Source organism: Oryx dammah, unplaced genomic scaffold (genome assembly GCF_014754425.2).
Source record: "Oryx dammah isolate SB20612 unplaced genomic scaffold, SCBI_Odam_1.1 HiC_scaffold_18, whole genome shotgun sequence".
NCBI lineage: Eukaryota > Metazoa > Chordata > Mammalia > Artiodactyla > Bovidae > Oryx > Oryx dammah.
Genome location: NW_024070202.1, coordinates 15,461,070 through 15,478,458, shown reverse-complemented (window position 1 = coordinate 15,478,458; position 17,389 = coordinate 15,461,070). Strand labels below are relative to the sequence as shown.

The 17,389-nt window shown below is 39.7% G+C and overlaps 1 protein-coding gene across 4 annotated transcripts; it reads right to left on the bottom strand.

The window, feature by feature from the left end:
- Positions 1-6,242: 6,242 nt before the first annotated feature.
- On the bottom strand, positions 6,243-14,872 carry TAC1 (tachykinin precursor 1). 4 transcript variants are annotated; one of them, XM_040260491.1, is made up of 7 exons: positions 14,445-14,872; positions 13,914-14,045; positions 12,787-12,883; positions 12,289-12,333; positions 11,798-11,821; positions 10,208-10,261; positions 6,243-6,493 (listed from the first exon to the last, which is right to left on the bottom strand). In XM_040260491.1, the coding sequence occupies exons 2-7, from the start codon at positions 14,034-14,036 to the stop codon at positions 6,444-6,446; spliced, it is 393 nt and encodes a 130-aa protein (XP_040116425.1). In that variant the 5' UTR covers positions 14,037-14,045; positions 14,445-14,872; the 3' UTR covers positions 6,243-6,443. The 4 variants fall into 4 exon arrangements, with proteins under 4 accessions (XP_040116425.1, XP_040116427.1, XP_040116426.1 ...); XM_040260493.1 differs by lacking the exon at positions 10,208-10,261; XM_040260492.1 differs by lacking the exon at positions 12,289-12,333.
- Between the last annotated feature and the right edge of the window lie 2,517 nt (positions 14,873-17,389).

The window sequence follows — 17,389 nt, the reverse complement described above, 5'->3', positions numbered from 1 at the left end:
TTCCTGGGTGCGCTGCAAGAGCACTGTCTCAAGTGTGCCGTGTGTCTCCTCTGGGGAGCTGATCTCTGGCTGCGACCCTCCTGGCAGATGTCAACCATCCAGGATCCCAGGAAGAGTTGATTAGCAGCTGGGAGGCTGCTCATGGTTTGGTGGAGGAAGCCATCTCTGGGCCAGAGACTGCCCCTCACCTTCTGGCTTTGGCTGTTGCCTGCCTGCTTCTCTGCCTCCGGAGAGGGGGATGGGCCCATCCTCAACTGGCTAGCTCTCCTTGGATATTCACTCAATCCTTTGTTCTGTGAGCAGGCCAGTCTGTGCCTTAGATTAGAGCTTTTAGCAGGAAACCTCTCTCTCTCTCTTTTCTCTCTCTGGCTGTCCTACAGTTTGGGTTGCTATGTCACGTTAGCTCTCTCGGATTGTCCTCAGGGCATTCAGTCCTGGTCCTTATCCTAAGCACACAACCAGCGTCTCCCAGTTCAGCCCCTGCTCACTGGTGGCGGACGCTAGGGTTCAGGCTACATCTCTGCTGGGAGTTGTGGTTAGACACATATTCTGTTTTCTTTTCCCCCTTCCGGTTGTGGTTATGTTGCCCTCTGAGATTCCAAAGCTCCCCACAGACCTGCCGGTGAGAGAATTTCCTGGTGTTTGAAAACTTCTCCTCCTTCACAACTCCCTCGCCAGGACAGGTCTCCATCCTTAACTCTTTTGTCTTTTATATTTTGTCCTACCTCCTTTCGAAGAGAATGGGTTGCCTTTCTGGGTGCCTGATGTCCTCCGCCAGGGTTCAGAAGTTGTTTTGTGGAAGTTGTCAGCATTCAAATGATGTTTTGATGAATTGGTGGGGGAGAAAGTGGTCTCCCCGTCCTATTCCTCTGCCATCTTAGCCCAAGGCTACATTCCCACCTTTTTGAGGAGTTATCAGTTTGGATTAATTTCTCTATTGAGCTTTAAATTTCTTCCCATACTTTTTGCCCAACAACTGTCTTATCAACAGCTTACAAGGGTTCCCTATTCTCTGTGTCCTAGCCAACCCTTGATACTTCTTGTCTTTTTGATGATAGCCATTCTAACAGGTATGAGATGATATCTCATTGTGGTTTTGATTTGCATTTCACTGATAATTAGCAATGTTAAGCATCTTTTCATATATCTGTTGACCATTTGTATGCTCTGTGGAGAAAAATGTCCATTCAGGTCCTCTGCCTATTTTTAAATCAGATTATTTGTTTTTTGTTTGTTTTTGTTATTGAGTTGTATGAGTTATCTCTCTATTTTGGATACTAACTCCTTATCAGATATGTAATTTGAAAATATTTTCTTCCATTTCACAGGCTAGCTTTTCATTGTGTTGATTGTTTCTTTTGCTGCACAGAAATTTTAGTTTGATGTAATCCCAGTTGTTGATTTTTGCTTTGTTGCTTGTGATTTTGGTATCATATCCCAAAATATTATTGCCAAGACCAAGGAGATTTTCCCTGTGTTTTCTTCTAGAGGTTTTGTGGTTGAAGGTCTTGCATTTGAGTCTTTAATCCATTGCAAGTTACTTTTTGTGAGAGGTGTAAGATAGGTGTCCAATTTCATTTTTTGTTTTTTTGCACGTGAACATCCAGTCTTCCCAGCACTATTTATTGAAGAGACCGTCCTTTCCCCATTGAGTCTTCTTGGCTTCCTTGTCAAATATTAGTTGACTGTGTGTGTGGATTTATTTCTGGGCTCTTGATTCTGTTCCTTTGGTCTCTAAATCTTTTTTATGCCAGCATCATGTTGTTTTGATGTACTATAGTTTTTGTAATATAGTTGGAAACCAGGAAGTGTAACGCCTTCAATTTTTTTCTTCTTTCTCCAGATTTCTTTGGCTATTTGGGGTCTTTTCTGGTTCCATACACATTTCAGAATTGTGAAAAATGCCAGTTGAATTTTGATAGGGATTACATTGAATATGTAGATCACTTTGGGTAGTATGGACATTTTTAATAATATTAATTATTCCAATCCATGAACACAGAATCTTTCCCCATTTATGTCTTCTTCAATTTTTTTCCACCAATGCTTTATGGTTTTCAGTGTTCAGGTTTTCACTCACTTGGTTAAATTTATTCCTATTTAATTGTTTTTGACACTATTTAAATAGGATTCTTTTCTTTATTTCATTGTCAGCTAACTAGTTTTCAGTATATAGAAACACAAGATGACTTTATATGTTAATTTTGTGCTCTGCAGAATTACTGCAGCTTTGCTGAATTTGTTTATTAGTTTTAACAGTTTTTTGGTGATGTCTTTAGTGTTAGATAGGTCTTATTAAATGCAGTCTCTGAATCCTGTCCCATGACTAATGCAGCAGCCTAAGTTCCCCATAACTTCTGAGAATCTGAACATTGAACAATTCTCAGAATTGTTCTGACAATAGTTCTACAAATAGTGGAACTCTGACTGACCTTCATCAATCTAATATGTGAATTCTTTAGGCTATCTTAGGCTATGCTTAGGCTATCTTTAGGCTATGCTTAGGCTCTCCAGCAGAACAGCCATCTTGAGCCTGTTGTGATGGTTAATAAAGGCTTAAGCTAACAGCTTTTAGTTGGTTTTTCTTTTTTCACAAATTCATACTTTGGCTAGACATTATTTTCTAAAAATAATTTTTAGATTTTGTTTTTGGATCTCATGGCACCAGGGTTGCTGATGAAAAGTCCCTTCTGCAGTGCTCAATTCTGGGGGACACCTTCCTCTGCAACCTCTGCATTTTCCTGACAGGGCTGCGGCTTACAGCTGTGGCTTCCCTGTGCTTTCTTTTCCAGGAATCTGGTCCTTCTGGACAATTTCTGGTTCACCAAAAGCCCTTATTCTGTTTTTCACAAATCCCAATGTATTTATTAACTTCTTGTAAAAATGTATGTACCTTTAAAAAATGCTTATAATGATTTGGTGTTAAAAGGGGAGATTTCAGCGTGTGCTCAAGTTGAAATAAGATTAATTTTGTTTGTTTCTTTGGATGGAGCCACATGAAGCTGTATCTTTGGGGAGTAGAATTGGTGTTCAGAGAACAACATTTATTTTTACTCTCTTCATTTCTCTATTTGAATTTCTGCTTATGAGTTGCCTTTTGATTCAAAATAATAAAGTACTTGGGCTTCCCTGGTAGCTCAAGTGGTAAAGAATCTGCCTGCAATGCAGAACACCTGGGTTTGATCACTGGATTGGGAAGATCCCTGGAGAAGGAAATGGCAACCCACTCCAATATTCTCCCTTGGAGAATTTCATGGATAGAGAAGCCTGGCGAGCTACAGACCATGGGGTCACAAAGAGTCGGACAAGCTGAGTGACTTTCACTTTCACTAATGAAGTACTTGATGTATTGGGCATCTTATCTTCCCTTTCTACCTCCCAGTGTGCTCACCAACTTTCTCCAGCTGCTATGGTGCCCTATCTCTGCAGCTTTCCAGTGTGCACAGTATGCAGAGTTCCAAGGCCTTTGTTTTTCAGGTGGGTTTGCCCAATGGAAGTACCAAGAGCAAATTAGACAGGAAGAGGAGGGTGAGGTTGGGGCATATATTCACCGATCTCCTCACTCTTATTCCTTGCACCCCCATGTTGACTATTCTGTCTGTTCATCTTCCTACGAAGAAAACAGCCACCAGGTGGCCCTTGGCGCACAGAGACCCTCACTTCCTCATCTTGATCCTTTAGGCCCATGGGTTGCAGTGGCTCTAAGGATGCTAGCCTGGAGACCACATTCCTTTGCTGACTTCTCCACATCCTGCCCACACCTTTGTGACTCAGCTTGAGCATCATTTATTTTTGCCCTGGATCCTGACCAAAACAGAACCCCCAAAACAAACCTCAAACCAAAGCAATAAATTATTCAGGTAACTTAGCTATACAGATTGATCTTTTTGCTGTTTTGTAACAGAATAAACATATTTTAGAAAGAATATTGGTGAAGAAAACTCATTTTAGTTGAAGAAAGTATGCCACAGAGGGGAAGTAATAGTAAATATTTCATGAGTACAAACTTCAAGCTGAATCTGTCTCTTTCCTGCTCAGCTGTTGCTAGGTTTCTGGGCCTGGAGGGAGAGCAGGCAGGAGTGCAGACTGTCTGATGGGGGTCTTCATACAGCACCATGGGATCCTGCTGCAGAGACTTACAGAATCTCAGAGAGCGAAGGGCCATGGGGGCTGTCTGGCCCATTGATGCACAGCACAAAGAGCCACTCAATTTGTGAAACGGTTCTAGATTTAACTTGTGTGGTAACTATTTAGAATCGACCCCCCGTGCTGCTGCTGCTGCTACAGTGTGTCTACAAAAAGCATTTATTGGCTATCATACAGTGCTAATTTTCTCTCTGGGGATTTTGAAGAATAGCTAATAATGGCAGCAGGTAACATTCACAGAATGCTCACAGTGTGCCGGAGATCATGCTCAAAGCTTGACGTGCATCATGTCCCGTGACCCTCCCCTAAACTCCATATGGCTCCTGTCCTCTGTGTAGAGTGGTGCATGAGAGTAGATGGCGGCATCACTAGTCCAGTTTTCCTGATGCGGAAAATAAGGCAGAAAGAAGTTAAGGGACTTGCCCCTCATCACACAGCTGTTAAGTAATGGGGTAGTTTGACTCTGAACCCCACAGTCTTATCCATTACATGATTCCTTCCTGTTAGAACATCTATGCAAAAATATATACAAACATACAATGCAGAAATACTGCTGTGTGCCTAACAATATACCAGATATGTTGTTCTATGTCACTAAACACACAATAATGTCATTTTAAGTGATGCCATAATTTTCAGTTGTGTCAATATGCCAGTTTGCTTAATCAATCTCATTGTTAGATATTAATTTGCTCTGGTATTTTGGCCTCATAATTCCTTTCGAATCCTGACTCCTCTTATATCATAATCTCTTACCTCAACATTTCCTTGAGCTTCATATCCTCAATTGTAAAGTGATGATCATAATATAATCTGTAGTATTTAAATGTGTAGTACGGAAAATCAGTTCACTGGAGTTTTTTTGAACAAATTGTTCATTTAAAGATATAAAGGTTAAAATATGCTTTAGCACTCATGTCTCACAAATGGTTTTAACATTGATCAAAAACAGTCACTAGTCCAGAAAAAACTCGCAGAATTTTATTTCACTGAGCAATGCTTGTCCTGAGTTATTTTACCACTTGTCAGTATTTAACAGTGTGCAATCAGAAAGGCACTTGGCAGTCCTTCCCTCAAATATATACACAAGAGCTTTCCTCTGATTGCTCAGTATTTCTGATACATGTACTTCTGCTGGAGTGTTATGGGCACTAGTAATTCACAGGCAGTTCTTAGAAATGTAAGAGAGGGACTCTATCTTTGTTACGGGGGTGATGCCACATTATCAGCTCCCTATCTTTCTGCATGTTCCAGTGACCTTTGTGAGAGTTTGGTTTAGTGTCTTAATTCTAGTGAGACTCAAACACTGGTTCACTTACCCCTGGGCTTTAAGGAGGACTGAAATAGTACTGTGCTGATGTTTTACTCAACAAGGAAATAGTCAGTAAAATGCATCTTTAAAGTAAGTTGTTGCTCTATTTGTAAAAGAGAATCATAAACACATATAAACAGAACTGAGTCTTTACTGTTTGGGTAACCAGAATGTAACTGTTTTCTCCATGAATGATCCCAACAACAAGTGCATGTGTGTGGGAAAGAGAAACTGTGATTATATTTAGTCATTTTCCTTAAGAAAGAGAAATTTGGTAGCTTTATGTTTCATTGTTTTACAGCCAAAACAGGTTGGAACATATCTCATCCACTAAAAGAAAGGTTGCCAATTAGACATAAAGGTTAATGAAAGAATAAGGCCCAATTTAAGATACTTTTTCTTTTATTTAAAATGCTAACTATTATGACACATTGTACAATAAAATACCTTAGAATCACAGTAAAACTTTTAAAATGTCTATATAGTCACAAAAAAACATGAAACATGCTGCAGGGAACACACACAGTTTGATACCAACTCTCAGCACATTTTCACCATGAAAACAAATGGAGAAGCACAGCCTATATATGAATTTCTTTTCCTTAGTAGTAGCTGATGTGACTGCTTCCAAGAAATAGAAATGATTCCTTTCTTTGGAGAATATATCTTTGATAGGTTTTTACATCTTCATTGAACACTGTGCTTTGTTGAGAAGTTACCACTGATTTCTTTCTTTCCTTCTTTCATTTATTTTTTATTTTACTTTACAATTCTGTATTGGTTACTTCTGACTGAGTTGTCATATTTGAATTACAACACATTTTTTTACAACATATATTGCCACAATATGAAAAATAAATACTTCTTGAGTTTTAAACTCAAAACAACAATTATTAAATAAATAATTATTCCTCATAGTGCGTGTCTCATTTTACCTTTCTTTGACCACTGACACAAACGAAGCTCAATAAATGTGTTAGGTAGTCTATTTACGTCTTCTTTCATAATCCTGCATCACACTCCTTTCATAAGCCACTGAGAACAAAGAGAAGGTAAAGGGTTTGTTAAGAAGATTAGTGACACAGGTAATCAAAGTTCAAGGCACAGGAAATTTATTTTAAACTCATTACTTTATCCCTCCACTGAAGTATTTCTAAGAGTCTTATTTGTGCATCTTCTATTCAGGTCTCGGTCTTTATCCTGATTGACAGTGATCTATCCACAGAACTCTTGGTTATTTTGGTATCCTTATAGACTTGATGCCCTCAAAGTACACTTCCACAATATATTGCCATATTGATTCTCCATAGCTTTCTCAAGCAGTGACAGACACCTTGGTGATTTACAGAAAAGACAGGGCCTAAAGTAAACAGGAATAGTAGGAGGATGCAAGCAAAATGCGGGGCTTTTATTCCAGGATATAGTCAACCAACTATATGTAGGTCATGGGCCAAATCCAGTCCACCATCTTTTCTTGTAAATAACATTTTATTGGAACATGGCCACACCTTTTCATTTATGTATTGTCTTTCCCTAAGTTAGTTAAGTGTTAGTTGCTCAGTTGTGCCTGACTCTGCGACCCTACACACTGTAGCCCACTAAGTTCCTCTGCCCATGGAGTTCTCCAGGCAAGAATATTGGAGAGGGGAGCCATTCCCTTCTCCAGCTGTCTTTGCCTACTTTAACATTAAAATGGCAGATCTGAGTAATTCCTCCAGAGACTGCATGGTTCACACAGTCTAAAATATTTACCATCTGGCTGTTTACAGAAAAAGTTTGCTGATTTCTGGTATGTGGTGGTGGTGGTGGTTTAGTTGTTAAGTTCTGTCTCATTCTTGTGACTTAATGAACTATACCCTGCCAGGCTCCTCTGCCCATGGGATTTCCCCAGCAAGAATACTGGAGTGGGTTGCCATTTCCTTTGCCAGGGGATTTTCCTGACCCAGACTTCCCGGGTGGCTCAGACAGTAAAGTGTCTGTCTACAATGTGGGAGACCTGGGTTCGATCCCTGGGTCGGGAAGTTCCCTGGAGAAGGAAATGGCAACCCACTCCAGTGCTCTTGCTTAGAAAATCCCATGGACGGAGGAGCCTGGTGTCCTTGGGGTCGAAAAGAGCTGGACACGACTGAGCGACTTCACTTTCTTTCTTTCCTGACCCAGGGGTCGAACTCATGTTTCCTGCATTGGAGGCAGATTCTTTACCACTGATGCACCAGGATAAGGGTACCTAATAGTGTGAAGGTTTCTTCCTGTCCTCTGGATTCCTTCCAACGACAGACTGTCCATGAGACTAAAAACAATCTCATTGTCTGTAAGTAGGGTAATTGTACCATCTAAATACAACATAGTTTAACTTACCTCCTAGCACCCTAAATGGCCTGTGAAACATTAATCACTGTTTCCAAAGGTATTTATTTAACATATAGCCAGCAAGTAATTTAAGTACTTTGACTATATGGAAAGAAAAAAGTACCAAATTATATTATTATATTAAACATAATTTCAAAGGGGTCTGTAGCCACAAAAGAATAAGGATCAGATTTTTGTGATCAAAATACTTATGTCCATTTTTCATTATTTTAGCTAATACTTTATACACTTAGATTTACATGATAAATGATTTTTAAAACTACTGCACTTTTAAAAATTCAGTATGCATGGATAAAATACTGACTTTAAATAGAAAGAACTGTGAAAGGCATCAGGAATCATAGAAGCCACTCTAACCAATTTTCTCAGTGAGCAGGGTTTGCTGAAAGAGAAGGTAGGTAAAGGCTCCAGTGTTGTTGCTTCCCTCCTTTACCACTGAGCAGATGCTCATTTGTATACAGCATTCATTTAAGTGAGGTCAGCAATAAGCTGAATGTTTTTAATAGTGTACATGTCAAACATGTACAAAGCTGGCAAGCATTCGTAACATAATTCTATTCCTCAGAGAAGGGAGGTGAATGCTAATGTAAACTGACCAAAGGCAGATTAGTGATCACACTGGAAAACAATGTCTTAACTGGAAGCAAAGTTCTCACCTGGTCCTTGAACCCTCTAAAACGATAAATGTTTTTGTGTATGAACTGATGAGGGTTTCCTTGGGAAGATGGTTTCTAGGCTTGTCAGATTGTCAAAGGTCCTTACCACAACAGGGTAAGGATCAGATGGCTGTAGGTGATAGACACTATGATAACCTTGCCTCAACTAATTATATGCCAAAGTACCTGATTGGTTATAGATTACATGTTTGCCCATGTTTTCCTTTGATATTTTCTTAACTAAAATGGAGGAGCAAAGATTTAGTCATTGACTGTGATTCATATAATGATTCTATTTAATACTATCTATAATTATATTACTATTTTAAGTACCTTTCATAGCATCTAATTTGTTCCAAATTGCACATATCTATATTATTTGTAAAGTTAAGCATGTTCTGAAACCTGTATCAGTTCTGAAAATGAAAAGTTGATGACTGGCATGGTTTCAAGAAAACCACAGGTATATAAGGGCTAGTGTACACTGCTGATACATATAACACCAATGTGGTTTAAACTTATATTCCATTTATAAAAGCTGGAAGATAGTACATAACAATAAAACAATTTTAGTGTTTCATTATGTACATTCACAACTTCTTTAAAATTGAGAACCCTCCAAATTATTGATGAAGAAATACAAAAGTACTATCTAAATTTTCAAGGTAGAGAACCAATATATAGGCTAAAATACCTCATTTTTGCTTGACTTTTTCAGATTAGTAAAGTCAGCACATCTTAGTTATAGATTTTCAGGAAACTGGAAATACTCTAAATGGGTAAGATGGGTGATGATTACTTTCTAATTAATTACATGATTAATATTTTAATTCTAATTTCACTGAAGTTAAACAGAGAATTTGAATAGCTTTTCTAAGAAAAATAACCTATTGATTATAAAGCCTGAATGAGCTTAACAAAATATCAGTCTCTAGGAAAAAGATACAGGGGTTATTTAACCTTGAAAATACTGTGATGAATGAATTAAGAAATGAGTTTTCAGATCTATACAAGTGGCATTTACATACAATATAGAAACTAAAGAAAAGAAAGGAAATATGCAGCCTTTATATCAAGTGAAAGAGTTGTTCAGAATTAAACTGGGTTATGAAGAGAACTGTGGCACTCCTTCTCTTTAAGGGTTTTATAGCCAGGACTGATTATAACCCTCTAGGATAATTTGATGGTTTCTCTTTTTAAGGCACTGGAATGGACTATGTTACTCTCCTAGTGACATTCATCAGGAGGTATAGAGTATGAGCTATTATAATTTCATAAAGAGCAAGTGATTTGTAAAAATGGATTTGTTTTTGTTTATTTCTGTGTTAGAAGACTGTCAGATTTAACCTTTTGTAAGACTTTCTAATTAGCTTGGTTTTAATCCCCCCCTTCACCTTCTCCACCCCTCTTAGTTCAGTAAGGTAAAGTGTAGCTTATTGAACAGATATAAGAGAAAGGGTATTGGACTAGCCCAAAGATTCAGATTAGGTAATGATTAAAAGGGGAAGACACTAGGAGTTTGAGAAAGATAGACTGCTGTTGTGGTATTAGCTCGCTCAATCAGCTATAAATCCATTCTTGGATTTATTGCAGTTAGATTTTTTCAACATAAGTACTCATTTTAATTTTATTATTCCTGTTTAATAGTTTGAAAAGAATGCCTTAGAGAAAGTAGCAGTAGATTTAAGACACTGTTTATGTCCAGTCATGGTTTTATACATACCAGAATTTAAAGCTCTTTTGCCCATTAGTCCAACAAAGGAATCTGTTTTATGCCCTGGAAAAATACATTTAGGGGTATTTTAATATGTATATATCTGAGGAAATAAACTGTTATAACTAGTACCAAGAAAAGCAAGCTTCCAAATATATGCCTATATAATAAATGCATAACTATTTCAAGTTTTGGTGAGCCTGAAGAAATAAAGACTCTTAGTAAGTCTCAGTAAATAAAATAATACAATGAAAGCACTTTTCTCAATTCTACATCTAAATATTAGCAAGTATACTTTAATCATATTCTATTTTATGTGTTTTATATAATGCTTTAAATATTGTGGCTATTTGAGCAAGCTTTGATTTTTAGGAAGTCAGCTTCACATATGTGTGTTAGAAATATCCTATTACTGAATATGCTATATTTCTCAGGAAACTAAAGTTTAGTTAAATCAGAATCCTATACTTAATAATTATAAATTTCTAAAGGTCATTATTTCTATTTTACTGGATTAAAAAATTTCCTTTGGAAAAAGTATGTTTTGAATTAATAGAGCACATTTATTTTCATCATATAGAATTTTGCTATATATAATTCCTTTGAAAGTAAAATCTTGAGAAAATAAATATGAAAATGTTTATTTTCAAAGATGAAACCTTTGGAAAGGATTATTATTTTAACTCTAGTGGTAGAATATCTCTTGGTTTATACTACATAGCTGTTATCTTAGTGTGGCCTTCTCTGCCCTCGGTGAGCCAGAATCCAAGTTGGATTGCACCTTGGGCTAAGTGAGTGTGATTAAGATGGATCCCTGGGACTTTCTGCAACTCTGGTTCCATTAACTAGGAGACTGCAATCTAATGATTGCCAAGTGCCACAATTCTGCCATCTTTGCTGCCCTAAGAATGTTTCACTATGCTTGGAAAGACTGAGGTCTCCCATCCCATCATGGGATCACAAAACTATTGATACATTTCTATCTTTACTTTAGTATGGATTCTCTACTCAGACATTCACTTCATCTTCTTAACTGACTGCTGGATTACTCTAATAAATTATGTCAACATGGAATCCAACATACTAAAATGAACTCGGAGATGCCTATAAATGCTTCAATTTTTGTTTTTGCTTTTGTTTTTACAGTGGAAATGGCAGGGTGAAAATCAGGGAAGAGGAATGTGTGATGGAGTTTTACCCCTAGGATTGAAATTCTTACCTAAAACTAACAATTTGTATAAATTAAAGGACTCCTCCCTCCTTCCCTTTTTCCCTCTTCTTTTTTCTTTCTTTAGCAGTTTAAAATAACAACAAATATTTATTATCTCAGTTTCTGTGGATCAGGAATTCAACAACAGTTTAACTGGGAGCTAAAGGATTTTTAATATAATGCATCTTTATGGTAGGTATGATATGTTTAAACAACAGAACTTTAAACAATTATGTTCTGGATGTAATATGAGTATCCTCCATTCTTAAATCATGTTAATTAAAAATATCAAGTCCTACATTACAACAGAAAATTAGATATTATATAAAATGGAATTCAATATAATTTATATTTGCATTTGATAAATGTCAAAATAATTTGGAACTTACTTTTGTGAGAAAGCTGGCCATGTCCTATAGAAAGAAAGATAAAATTAGCAAACAATAGATTTGCTTAAAAGGAGCTACATTTTTAAAGAGAATTATAAAACAAATAGATTTTTAAAATAATGCAACATTTCTCATTCATGTACTATCCTGAGGAATATAGCAGAACCATACATGCTAACCAAATTATTAATAATAAAAGCAATGTTTTAGCAAAAGGAATAGTTTTAATTGGTTTACATGGGCCACAGATTCAAATTGAGGTCTGTGAGACTTCTGAGGTCTGCTAATAACTGCCTGACCATACCACGCCTCTTGTTTTCTTATGAGACATGCATTCAAGGTCCATCACCTCTGATTCTCAGGAGAGAGAGAGCAAACACATCTCTTCAATTCAACAGGCATTATCAAGAATCTGTATTTGAGTCCACAAAAGGCTTTCTTCACACATGTGCATTCACAATAGTAAAATAAAGATTTATAGAAATGTTTACCATAAAGGGCCTTTAACAGGGCCACTTGCTTTTCAATTGAGGAATCTGACAAGAGACAAATTGACGTTAACCACACATTCCACTGATGGTGTGATGAATTCAAGGAGATTACTCTTCTATCAGAAGACACTGGCAGCTGAATCTACTCTAACCCCAGTGATCTAAAGTCAGTTTTCCACAAGCACTGAGAACCTACTGAGTACCCTGAGCCCTCCTGTTGCTTGTCAGTTTGGATCCTTGGGCAAGGAAGCACTTAGCTAAAAAGGTTGATTCCTGTTCTTGGTGGTTCAGATGGATCTCCCTCTCTCCGTGGGCACATGTGTGTTAGTGAGGTGAGGGCCACAGTCGCGCCCCAAGAGATATACCCCTTTTAGAGTGGAAATCTCTGCTCATAGAGCAAGAGAGACTGGGTGCTCTGAGCACCAGCGAAGACCGTGGGTGGGAGTGTATGTGTGTGGGTTGCCCAGAGACACAGAGAGGGACGACTGCCCATCTCACCAGCATCCCGTTTGCCCATCAATCCAAAGAACTGCTGAGGCTTGGGTCTCCGAGCGATTCTCTGCAGAAGATGCTCAAAGGGCTCAGGCATTTCCTCCTAGAGGACAAACACACGGATTATCGGGCCTGAAGGCAACCAGTTCGAGGCACTGGGAACCCGGAGTGCGTTCCAGCCTGGGGCAAATCCTGGCGGTGGGGCCAGGCCAGGATTAGAGAACCAGCTCCGAGCAGAGAGGAAGCCGAGCTTCCTCAAGCCTGGGCGCTTCCTCTCTCCACTCCTCCCCGCCCAGTTGGTGTCCTGCACCTCCGCCTCCTGCTAGCCCAGCCTTGCCGTTAGCGGGACGCGCAGTGCCTCCACGCCCTGAGAGCGCTTTCCGTTCTTTGCTTCCAGCACCCAGACCCTCACTCAGCAGCCTCAGCTACCGGACTTTGTCTCATCTCAAGCGCTGGCTGCGGCGACCTATCACCGCCCTAAATGCACACAGGTGTGTGTGGCGGGGGGAGGGGAGGGACTGGCCGGGGGTGGTAGGTAAGGTGACAGCGCTTTAGAAGCGACTAGCAGTGCGTGACTCTCACTGTTCGGCTGCGTGTGGGTCCCTCGCGCAAACAGCCTGCGAGCAATCTAAAGGAAAACTTGCGGCTATGTCTTCAGGTCAGTAAAATAAAAGTCAAGGCCGGAAGTTAGCTTCCCACCCACCTGCGCCTCTCCAGGCCCCCAGCAACTGGCCACTTGCCCCTGCTTTTGCCTGCGTCGGACGCGCTCTCCTCAGTCCCTGCCTAGCGTTTCCAAACGCCAGGCCCTTTTGCAGCGGGACTAGTCCCCGAAATCCGCGTTACCAGGGGATGAAACCTTGTGAGGATCTCGGGATCCTTAGGGAGGGTATTATTCCTCCAGAGAGTTCCCGAGACCCGGCGATGGAGAGGAAACTTGGTTCTTGGTTGCAGGACCCAGGGGAATGACGTTCCTTTACAAGCCCTCGCAGCTCGTCCCACTGCCTCTGGTTGTGATCCCAGAGCCCGCTAGGGTATCTAGGGTGCTATCGCCGGGGGTGATGGTGGGATGGTGGTAAGTGACAGCTCCTAAACCCGTGAAGAAGGGCGCAGGCCATCTAGGGAACGGGTCTCACCTTGATCTGGTCGCTGTCGGACCAGTCGGACCAATAATTGAGATCATCGTTGGCTCCGATTTCTTCTGCAGACAGTTGAGTGGAGACGAGAAAAATCACTGCCAAGGCCACGAGGATTTTCATGTTGGATTTCTGGGAAGAGTAGGGAAAAAAGGCAGAGGGGGAAAAAAAGAATTTTTGATCCCATAACAGAACTCAGGGCCGATTGAAACAAGACAACCCATAAAGGGCTAAACTCCTGCGTGTGCACGTTAGGAAAGACAATCAGGCCCTAAAACCTCAAATTCCCTTCTTCCTAGACCCTCAATCCCCAGCTTCCAACCACCAATCCAGACCTTCAAGCCAGGAGGCTGTGCGGGTGGAAGACAAGGAGGGATAAAGCACTTGGGATACCCGTTTCCTCGCAGCCCCCCAGCTGTCCCCCGGCTGTTTCCCCGCTGTCCGCAGCAGCCGCCCATCCAGCCCTGCTAGACGCCGCCTCGGAGCGGTGCGCGGCGCGGAAAGCGCGCAGTACAGCGCGCGGGCACTTACCGCAGCTGACCCGCCCGGGGGGTTCCTCTGCTGGTCTGAGCACTCGCGGGGCGCTGCGCACTCTCGGTCGCAGCAGCGATGGAGGAGGTCAGCAGCGCGGTCTTTTGCCTGCTGGCTGCCGCGCGGTATTTATCCCAGGCTCGCGGAGTCTCGGGACCCACGTGACACGCTCCCCACGCGACTTTCTGCTCAATATTTAATTATCCGCCTCCTCTCCTTTCGCTTGCGTCTGATTGAGAGTTTCCGAGACGGTAATCCGTCGGTGCGCATAACATCTGGACCCAATTGGGTTCGAAATGACGCAATTATAGGAATATCGAGTTCTCGCCATCCAATACCCAGCGGCCTGTCTTCTTCCGTCTGCATATCTGACGCCCCCTCCCCTCTTTCTTCGGAACGAGGTTCCATGACACCTGAGATTACTCATCAAAGCAAAGTGACTCATTCCTCGGACTTAGGCAACTTTTTCGTGCCGTGAGAGGATAAGTTGCACTTCTAAGGATGGCCAAATAACTTCAGATATTAAAATATTGTCGGAAATCAGGCTAAGAAAGGAGAACTCCAAATGGGGGGGTGGTGGCATTTTCCCCCTGTTTCCGTCTGCAGAGTATCTTGTTTCCAAGATACAGCATCTTTCTGTGAGCAGAACAACCTTCTCTCAAATCAACTAGAATACTGGCATTTTTTTTTTTTCAGTAATAGAAAAAGACTTTCCAGTCCCATAGGATTTCAAAGGATAAAAGCAGATTTATTTTACGTTTTGGAGACGGGGGCATTTAAACGTGGCATTGAATGAAGAACTTTCATATCAGTGCCATTTTAGGATATCTTTTGTTCCAAGCTAGCTATAGTTACCTACAAGAAACCCCTAAGAGATGTACAGGCTCCTTCCTGTTTGTCACTAAAGGTCTCTTAAGATCCTTCATAGATTTCTTGTGTGTAACAAGTGTAGTGAAGATGTTAATTGGACAGTCATTATCAATACAAGGCTATTAGGCAAATAGCTTCTGTACAGATATCACAGGTTTTCATGAGCCCATGGTTTGCCTTGTAGACGAAATGACTGCTGTATCTCAGGTGGTGTTGTGTTCTCCCCTTTCCTTAGTAAATACTATGTTTTCCAGTTGATTCTGATGTTCTTAGTATAGTGCATAAAGGAAATAATTTATTGCAACTGACTTAAAGCCACGATTTTTTCTCTATTATTTGTTGTTCTTTATTAAGTTACCCTGATGTTTGAATTTTTGTGTGTCTATCTCATTTCTTTATGCCTAGCCTCACAACAGGAGGCATTCTATTCTTTCTCTATAATTTTTATATGGAAAATTATAAACTTGTACAAAAGTAGAGAATCATCCACTTGAAACAATTTGCAAGTTTTGCTTTGTATTTCCGCACAACTCAGATTATTTCAAAGCAAATCTCAGACATAATTTCAACTCTAAATATTTTGTCATGTCTATAGAAAGGATAAAAAATAAAAGAACTATGCTATTATTCCACCTAAAAGCAACATAAAATAAAATAATTCTTTATATTAATGTCCAGTGTTCAAATAGTCCTCATTGTTTTATGGGTCCCTCCCCCATACACTTTACTAGTTGAAATCAGAATTGTAACAAAGTTTATAAATTACAATTAGTTCACATATCTCTTAAATCTTCCCTAATCTATAGTCCTCGCTGTATATATATTTTATAGATAAGAACTGCTCAGTATAGTGTCCTGAGTTTGGGAGTTTGCTGATTGCCTCCTAATGGTTTCTTTTAACTTGTTCTTCTGTTCTATTTCCAGTTAATTGGTATTTGTATCTAGAAGTTTAATGTCATCTTGGTTTGCTTTTTTTTGACAAAGTTACTCTGCATGTGTTGTTAGGAAGCACATAATATCTGGTTGTTTCTCCTTTTGAGAGTTAGCAGCTGTTGCTGACCATTTTGGATGCATTAACTTAGTAGTACTTTCAAAATAGTGTTACTATGATTTTATCATTCATTTTTTATTTATTATTCAACCTATTCCTTCCATATAAAATTTTTCCCAACAATTATGTAGTTACTCTAAGACATGGCTAATATAGGAAAGATAGGATAAGTGCTTGATTACTTCCTTTTACCAATTATTAAAATAATGAGTTGGTAAATTAATATATTCAAATATGGCCCTCCCCTCTCCAAATTTAGTATAATTATGACCTCATTTATTTAAACACAATTGAAGTATTTCCATTCTTCAAAGAAAAATAGGCCTCCTTTTTTATTTTTTAAAATTTATTTATTTATTTTAATTGGAGGCTAATTACTTCACAATGTCATAGTGGTTTTTGCCATACATTGACATGAATCACCCATGCGTGTACATGTGTCCCCCATCCTGAACCCCTCTCCCACCTCCCTACCCATCCCAACCCTCAGGGTTGTCCCAGTGCACTGGGTTTGAGTGCCCTGTTTCAAGTATGGACCTTGGACTGGTGATCTGTTTCACATAAGGTAATATATATGTTTCAATGTTATTCTCTCAAATCATCCCACCCTCACCTTCTCCCGCAGAGTCCATAAGTCTGTTCTTTATATCTATGTCTCTTGTGCTGTCTCACAAATAGGGTCATCCTTCTATATTCCATATATATGTATTAATATACTGTATTGCTGTTTTTCTTTCTGAGTTACTTCACTCTGTACAATAGGCTCCAGTTTCATCCACCTCATTAGAACTGATTCAAATGCATTCTTTTTAATAGCTGAGTAATATTCCATTGTGTATATTGTACCACAGCTTTCTTATCCATTCATCTGCCAATGGACATCTAGGTTGCTTCCATGTCCTGGTTATTGTAAACAGTGCTGCAGTGAACATTGGGGTACATGTGTCTCTTTCAATTCTGGCTTCCTTGGTGTGTATGCCCAGGAGTGGGATTGCTGGGTCATATGGCAGTTCTATTTCCAGTT

Excerpts from the sequence above, each read along its gene's own strand:
- TAC1 (XM_040260491.1), bottom strand. The coding sequence starts at position 14,036 with ATGAAAATCCTCGTGGCCTTGGCAGTGATTTTTCTCGTCTCCACTCAA. Across the intron at positions 10,262-11,797 it reads TGGCCAGCTTTCTCACAAAA|GGCATAAAACAGATTCCTTT; the intron begins GTAAGTTCCAAA and ends GTATTTTTCCAG. Across the intron at positions 6,494-10,207 it reads CAAAAGAGCTTTAAATTCTG|TGGCTTATGAAAGGAGTGTG; the intron begins GTATGTATAAAA and ends CTTTGTTCTCAG.